We start from the raw sequence: 8,791 nt of genomic DNA, 5'->3' as shown, positions 1-8,791 counted from the left end.
CTGAGTGGGAGAGTGCCATATATATTCTTTTTTACCATCCAGTCTCAGGAAAGAGATTGGATTCCATGTCTGAAACTAGTAACTATTGAAGCCCAGACTGGAATTGAGGTATTTTTGGTTCTCGTATGACATCCTTCCTAAAGTAAGCTGCTGCATATAAAAGCATACTGCAAAATAAACCTAATTTTCTCTAAAAAAACTCTATACAAAAATCCCAAAAAACTACAAAGAAAACAAACCCAGAGTCCTAACATTGATAATCACACTGATGTGGCTAACAGAATTGATTCTAAGAATGTCTTCTACACTCAAGTATACTATCTGCCGATTAATCAGTGTTACTGTGCATAGAGCTAGTTGCATTTTTAGAAATAATTTAAATATGCTGTTTGAATAAATTATATATTCACAGAGTTCAAAATTCAAAAGCTACAGTAGGCTATGAATGGAAAAGTCTCCCTCCCACCTCTTGTCTTCCCCCTAATTTTCCTCCCCAGAAGTAACTAATGCTATCAAAGATTCCATCCAGAGAATATTTGCATTCATGTAAGCAAATATATATTTATCTATTTACATTTTGACCTTTAGTTTCATGATTATGAAAGTGAGTCAAATAGAAAGTAATGAATAATGCTTACTTCAATTTTGTGTGCATTTTAGCCACCTCCATCCCCAGTGGCATTAATGAAAGATGGTTAACTGATATGGAGACCTGAAAAATTGCTTAGCATGTTACAGCCCATGTTTGCTTAGCATGTACAGCTCATGTTACATAGAATGAAAGGGGAAACTCTGGTGCATGGTAGATATTTACCCAAATTCTCCCTGCAAGTGTGCGTGAGGTTATGTTTCTAATGTTACAGTGGAAGACAGGAATTTTCTGAGAATGTTAATGTGTGTGTGTGTGTGTGTGTGTGTGTTTGAGAGAGAGTGAGGGAGAGAGAGCACAAGTGAGCAAGTTCTTTGTCATTTTTAGGGCTAACTTTATTTGCAACTTTTTATTTTCGTAAGTCCACACAGAAGTTGAAAGAATGCTACAATGGGCACCCATATACCCTTTTATCTAGATCAAGGTTTCTTAACCTTGGTAGTACTTATATTTTAGGCTGGATAATTCTTTGTGGTGGGGGCTGTCCTCTGCACTGTAGGTTAGTTAGCAGTATCCCTGAGTAGCCCCACCCACTCACCCAAACCATTATGACAAAGCAGTGTCTCCAAACATTGCCATGTGCATTCTGGGAAGAGGACAAAATCCTGGTAATTAAGAATTACTGGGGCGGCTGGGTTGCTCAGTTGGTTGAGCCTCCAACCCTTGATTTCGGCTCAGGTCGTGAACCCAGGGTTGTGATTGAGCCCTTGAGCCCCATGTTGAGCAATGGGCTGAGTGCAGAGCCTGCTTGGGATTCTCTCTCTCTCTCTCTCTCTCTCACCCTCTTCCCTGTGTACTCTCTCTCTCTCTACAAAGAAAAAGAAATTCTTTTAAAAAGAATCACTGATTTAGACTCAGTAAGTGTTAATATTTTGCCACATTTATTTTCCCTGTCTCATATTTCTTTATTTGTTTTGGTTGGGCATTTGGAAACAAAAAACAAGTTTCAGACATCATTTCTAAACACTTCAGCATGTATCTTGTAAGGATACGGATGATCTCCTCTACAAGAACGATACCATTTTTATACCTAAGAAAATTAGCAATAATTGCATAATATGATATATAATAATTACATAATAATATATATAACCCATATTCCCATTTCTCCAATTATTCCAAAATATGTTTTTGAAATGGATTTTTTACTATAAAATCTAGTCAAAGATTATTCATTGCATTTGTTTATTATGTCTTTTTAATTTCTTTTTTTTAATGTTTTTTAAATTTATTTTTGAGAGAGAGAGAGAGGGAGAGAGCATGAGCAGAGGAGGGGCATAGACGGAAACACAGAATCCGAAGCAGGCTCCAGGCTCTGAGCTGTCAGCACAGAGTCGGACGTGGGGCTCAAACTCATAAACTGCGAAATCATGACATGAGCCGAAGTTGGCCACCTAACTGACTGAGCCACCCTGGCGCCCCTTTAATTTCTTTTTTCTAATTTCTTTTTATTTTTTTCCCTGATACTTATTTTTTTGGACAAGTCTAGTCCAGTTGCCATGTAAGATGTTTCATATTCTAAGTTTGTCTGAAAGTTTCCTAAACATTATATCTGGGTTTAAAATGTGGAGCCAAAACCTGCTGGTGATGCCAGGGACTATTTCATGTACTAGATCGGGTGCCCATAATGTCAGGACTATTTAAAAAAATTTTTTTAATGTTTATTTATTTTTGAGAGAGACAGAGACAGACTGTGAGCAGGGGAGGGGCAGAGAGAAAGGGAGGCAGAATCCGGAGCAGGCTCCAGGCTCTGAGTTGTCAGCACAGAGCCTAATGCAGGGCTTGAACTCACAAACCGCCAGATCATGACCTGAGCTGAAGTCAGACGCTTAACTGACTGAGCCACCCAGGCGCCCCCAGGACTATTTTTTATTTCAGAGGAATTAAAGGAGAGCTGTATCCATATAGCTCTTTCCACCATACTGCCCACCCCACCCCCCCTCCCGCAGCCCCCAGGTGGAAGAGTATGGCTAAGGAGGATGATTATTCAGTGACATGGGATTTTCTACTGAGGCATCTGTGTAAGGAACTCATGGTGCCAGGCATGTATATGATATTATGTATATACGTATATGATATTATGCAATTATTGCTAATTTTCTTAGGTATAAAAATGGTAGATGCTCAGTAAATACTTTCCAATTTGTCTTTTCCCTGTTCCTATCAGACAGTTAATAAGAAGAGAGGGGAGAGGCTGGGAAAAAGAAATTGGCAATTGAAAAACATCCTGGGGGCGCCTGGGTGTCTCAGTCAGTTAAGTGTCCAACTTTGGCTCAGGTCATGATCTCAAGGTTGTGAGTTTGAGCCCCGCATCAGGCTCTGTGCTGACAGCTCAGAGCCCAGAGCCTGCTTCAGATTCTGTGTCTCCCTCTCTCTCTGCCCCTGCCCTGCTCGTGCTCTAAAATAAATAAACATTAGGGGTGCCTGGGTGGCTCAGTCGGTTAAGCGGTCGACTTCAGCTCAGGTCATGATCTCGCGGTCCCTGAGTTCGAGCCCCACATCCGACTCTGTGCTGACAGCTCAGAGCCTGGAGCCTGTTTCAGATTCTGTGTCTCCCTCTCTCTGACCCTCCCCCATTCATGCTCTGTCTCTCTCTGTCTCAAAAATAAATAAATGTTAAAAAAAAAATTTAAAATAAATAAACATTAAAAAAAAATTTTAAAAACAAAAAAAAAAAAAGAAAAAAAATCCTAACGGTTGAGTGCTATAATACTTCCTACCACATCAGCAGGTTTAGAAGGACTTCAGAGCTGTAGGAAACATGAGGGGAAAAGTGTGTTTGCATTATTTCATATTTTAAGGCTAAGAAGAATATAAACTATCCATTATTTCTGTGCTGTTGTAAAAAAGTGGTGGCTGAGGGCAGACCCACAAGCTTGTGGGAGGTGATGAAGAGTCTCTGACTCATACATAGCTAGGAGCTTAATCAGAGTCAAAGCTGTCGGCTGACCTCAACCCACAGCACTCCTCTCCAGGGCTTGGAAGGTTTTATGAACAAACGGCACTTTACTTTACAAATAACTTCCATGAGTAGCTATTCATTTCAGTCTCCCAAAGCCCAGTGCAGTTTACGGCACTGGTCTGGTTGTTCTATTTTATAGCTGTGGAAACTAAGACAAAGGTTACTTGCTGACGGGTTTCTTGGCTAATACACACGAGGCCTAGACCCTGGGCCTTCCCAGTGGAAGTCTTTCTTCTGAAGGGTAGGGAATAACCCATAGAAACTTAAGCCAGGGAACAAGGAATGGCAAAATCTAAGTGCTAGCCACGCTACTAATGTGATTTCAGTGGCATTCCCATTTGCCCAGGAGGAAACAGAGCTTAGAAAATGTGCCCAAAGTCGCCCAGTCTTGGGCCTATTCAAGCATAGTGCACTGCCGGAAGTCAAGGGGCTGAGAAGCAGCCTTGAGGTTCAGGTTTTAAGTGTAGGGATACTCCTCACGCACTGAGTTCCTCACCAAGCAAGGCCAAAACTCTGAATCTTGCTTCTAGTCTGTTCCTTCGACACCTGGGTCCCTCTGCATCACAGAGGACTGACACAAGGTGCCCAATACTTGTAGTTTCAAGATGCATCAGGCACTGTGCTGGGCTTGGTGGGCAAAGCAGACATGAACCTGCCTTTTGTGTGCTTACAGCCTAATGGAAGGAAAGGAAAGAGAGAAGGAAGGAATGAGGGAGGGAAGGAAGAAGAGAAGGAAGGGGGGAAAGTAAAGAGAGGAAGAATGAAAAGAACAGAACAGAAAAGCATCACAAAGATGAAGGTAAGGCACCAGTGTGGTAAGTGTGGACAAGGAAAGGTGAGAGCTGATGACCAAGGGAAATGAGCTTCTAGGGCCTGAGAGGTCTCCATAAAGAAGTGATGGCTGAGCTGAGATCTGGAGGTAGAGCAGGGTTAACTAGATACTAGCAGGGTCAGGGAGGACAGGGATAGAGCTTTCCAGGCCAAAATCAAAGGCCCAGCAGAGGAAGAGCATGTTGGCTCGTTGAGAAAGCCCAGTTGTGTCCCTCAGCTGTTGCCCATGTCTTTGATCTCCCAAACACTGCACATGGCAGACAGATTCTCTCAGAGCTCAGATCTGACCATCTGCTTTCTCCCTCAATGTGGGCTAGGAGGACTTCTTAGCCTGGCTTTGCAGCTGGATTACCTATAAAGCCTTGAAAAATACAGACATCCAGGCTCCACTCCGACCTACTGAATCAGAATCTCTAGGGTCTGGGCCAGCAGCATTAGTGTCCTTGGGAACCTGTAAGAAATGCAGATTCTTACATACCCTGACATACCCAACCACAGACTCTGAAAGACTAGCCCAGCAACCTGTGTGTGTGTGTGTGTGTGTGTGTGTGTGTGTGTGTGTTTATTTTGAGAGGGGTGGGGGAAGAGCAAGCATGAGTGGGAGAGGGGCACAGAGAAAGGGAGAGAAAGATAGTTCCAAGCAGGCTCTGCGCTGTCAGGACAGAGCCCGACATGGGGCTTGATCTCAGGAACCGTGAGAAATCATGACTTGAGCTGAAATCAAGAGTCAGACACTTAACCGTCTGAGCCACCCAGGTGTCCCAGCAACCTGTGCCATCCTGGAATTGAGATTTGGGTTAAAGTTTGAGAACCATTGCTTTAGAGGAAGAACCCAGGACAAAAGTTCCCTATGAGATGCCGATGTAACCTGTCCACTGACAGGGGTTTGAAAAGATCTGGTTCTGGATTACCATGAAGCTCCTTTATGGGGTAACCGTGCCTTTTAGGATTGAGCTCACTTCTGTCTCTTGCCTTATTTCCTAGCCTAATCTCTGCCATTCCCCATGGTGACCTCTGCTTCCCGGTCATGCATAGCTCTTGGCAGCTTTCCAAATGGCACGAACTATCCCTCTGTCCACTGCACAGGCTGCTTCCTCTGCCTGGAACTTCTATCTACCCCTTACCAGGCATCCCACCTGGTGTCTCCAACCCCCTGGTGTAGTTTTCTGACACTGAGATCTAAACCTCAGCTCACATGTGCCTCCTACAGGAAGGTTTCTGTGGTCTCCTAGCACAATGTAAGATACTGCTGTCTCTTCCCCTGTTATAACACTGTTCACTCTGAATTGAAATTACTCATCCCTCTGCTAGACTGAATGCTGTGTCTGCCTGAGCCCTCCTCTCTCCCAGGGAAGAAACCTGGTCTTTGTGTTTGAAAGAGCACATGCTCCACAAATATCTGGGGAATGAATGCCAATAGTATTCACCAATGCGAATTTCAAGGGATGACAGAAAAAATGTTTAAGAAAATGCATCAATTCATATCTGCATAAGCCAGTTCTTTCTTCGAACCCAGTGGAAAAGTGGCATGTGTCGTGGAGACAGCAAAGTATGGTAGAAAACATCCAATTTGGGGCGCCTGGGTGGCTCAGTTGGTTAAACATTTGACTTCGGCTCGGGTCATGATCTCACAGTTCGTGCTCTGCATTGGGCTCTGCATTGACAGCTCAGAGCCTGGAGCCCGCTTCACATTCTGTGTGTCTCTCTCTGCCCCTCCCCTGCTTGTGTGCTCTTTCTCAAAAAATAAACAAACATTAAAAAATATTTAAAAGAATGAAAAATCAGAAATAAATCCATTTAGTTTATTATTAAAAAAAAAAAGAAAACATCCAATTTTGGGAATTAGAAAACCCCAGTGTGGCATTGGGGGATATATTATTATTTTTTTGACTCTGTTTCCTTAGTTATAATTTAGAGATTATAATTTTTATGGCAATATCACAAGATTGTTGTGAAGATAAATGGAAGGATAGTTCTATTAATTTTACTATTGTGAGGTGAAAAGAATTGCAAACCCAAGAGTGATAAAGACTGTATTGTTTATGTGGGATTATTCCAATCTCCTTGAAGAGTAACTGTCTTGTTTTGTTAATTTATGCAGTTTTTGTGGAAACGAGCTCTCAAAGATCGCTTTAAATATGTTCGAAGACCCATAGAAGATGATGAACAAGTGGTGAGAAATAAATGTAAATTTGGACACCGAAGAGGCCAGACCAAGAAATTTCTTCCCGATACAAACTCTGATGAGATTAAAATTGTCCGGATAAAAGTAAGATTGGATATTTAAATATTCTGTTTATTTGTTGACTGGTGATTAAGGCTACTAAGTAACAGCATCCACGATCACTAAAACAGAATCAGATATTCTTTTTGAAAATTGGAGGTAGGGAAATCTGTTCTGTGTGACTAATAATATGAATGATAATATTTCCAAAAGAGGGCTTCTAAAAACAGTTTGAGCAGAGTGTGTTATTCATCATCTCATGTTTATTCTTACGCAACCTTCGAAAAACCTGGAAACGCCCTTATGTTCTGGGTCTTTGAAACATTTCTCTTCCTCTCATCATAAAATATATCTTATGTTCCGGCTGTTCTTATGGCTACAGATGGTTTTAAAGACTCATCTCGTGGGGTAGCCTCTATCCCCAAGGTTTCAGGGAGGAAGGTAGGCCATGTGCATGGATATAAACCCCATCTGGCTCTTCCCTTGCCCAGAGGATCCCCTGTGCCAACCCTGCGGTGCCCCAGGCCTAAGGGCCAGGCAGCGCCTGTAGATCTATCCCTCAGCAGGGGGGTTTGCTGTAAGTAATGTGCATGCAGGTCCTAATTATTGAGATCCTATAAATATCCCTACCTCAGGGCCCCCAAATATGGTCCAGAACAAAAAATGGCCCCTGCTAATAAAGTGAATGAACTCCTTAAGGAAGGATGTCCAAACTACCAAGTATAGAAGAAGTCATATCCCGTGACGGCCAATTGTGTTTCCACCCCAATCCAACATGAATATGTAATCCTTACTCTTCGCCACAGATGCATTGATGTTAGTGATTGTACTTGGTGTAAATATTCCATTTTCGTTCTTAGCTGGTATATTTATTTGATCGAACTAGAGTAGCCCATCTGGGTTGTCTCAGTTTTATTACTACTACCTGTAAGCTCCAGGGAGCAGGAATATTTTTAAACATGTTTTGCAAAACATTCATCCCCACATCATAAAAAAGAAAAAAAATTAGATGAAGGTGTGTACATTTTAAATATCTTATAATTTTCAGTAAGATTTCCAAGTCATAGGCCAGTTAACATAATAAAACTTCTATGCCGGCTCTTCAACGAAAAGACAGGTGAAAGGTAAAGATTTAGTGGTGTAACTTTTTAGAAGTTTTGACTGCAATATTCCAGTTATAAACAATACTCATGATAGAGGCACCTGGGTGGCTCAGTCGGTTGAGCGTCCGACTTCAGCTCAGGTCATGATCTCATGGTTCATGAGTTCAAGCCCCACATTGGGCTCACTGCTGTCAGCCTGTCAGCGTGGAGCCTGCTTTGGATCCTGTGCCCCCCTCTCTCTGCCCCTCCCTTGCTTGCGCTTTCCCCACCAAAATAAATAATTATTTCTAAATAAATAAATAAATAAATAATACTCATGATAACACAGAATTAGATTTATTTTAATTATCTTTTATCCTCTTAAAAATAAAAAGTCACTTTGTAAAGGGACATAATTATGTTACACATAGATTGGCTTTTTCACAAAATTTGATTTTCAGTATACGAAAAATAGAGCTCCTTTCGAAATAAATTAAAGGTTTGCAAATTCAGTTTTCCTTTTTGTTCTATGATGCATGGCCTATCAAAATTCAATGGAATGAAATAATGGTAAATCGGAAGATGAGCAATTGTCGCTAGCACTGGAACTCAAGGGCACGTTCGGGGGAGTCAGGGATCACACAAACCAAATGGCAGCTCCTCTCTTGTTGACACATCATCACTGAACCAATCTCTGCACTTCTCTTTCAGTTCCTTCTCAACACTCTTCATGTGATGACACCCTTCGCGAATCTTCCCTTCTTTTCTCCTCCCCCAGGCCCCCAAGACAAGCCTGAATCCTCAGATGAATCCTGCTAAGATCCATGAAGGGGATTTTGCTACAACACACACACACACACACACACACACACACACGCACCCAACACAGATGAATGTACCAGGGTCCGAGATGAGTTAAGTTACAACAGAATTTAGTTTTGACCTTCCTACCAGCCAGCTGGGGCAAAAAAAGATTCTAAAGTGGTCATTGTTCACACCTGAAGACACAGTGTTTTTTCTGGCAAACATATCTAATCGGTCAA

The 8,791-nt window shown here is 42.0% G+C and overlaps 1 protein-coding gene across 2 annotated transcripts in view; it reads left to right on the top strand.

Moving 5' to 3' along the window:
- The window catches only part of SAMD3 (sterile alpha motif domain containing 3), a 56,787-nt gene that overhangs the window by 24,183 nt on the left and 23,813 nt on the right, over nucleotides 1–8,791 (top strand). For both annotated transcript variants that reach the window (XM_078447317.2, XM_060616632.3), the window contains one exon: nucleotides 6,544–6,711. In XM_078447317.2, the coding sequence (XP_078303443.2) occupies nucleotides 6,544–6,711 (168 nt within the window). The remainder of the gene's footprint in view (nucleotides 1–6,543; nucleotides 6,712–8,791) is intronic.

This window comes from Panthera onca, chromosome B2, assembly GCF_046562875.1.
Source record: "Panthera onca isolate mPanOnc1 chromosome B2, mPanOnc1 haplotype 2, whole genome shotgun sequence".
Classification (NCBI taxonomy): Eukaryota; Metazoa; Chordata; class Mammalia; order Carnivora; family Felidae; genus Panthera; species Panthera onca.
Note: the sequence above shows the minus strand (reverse complement) of the source record. Positions and strands in the feature narration are given on the sequence as shown.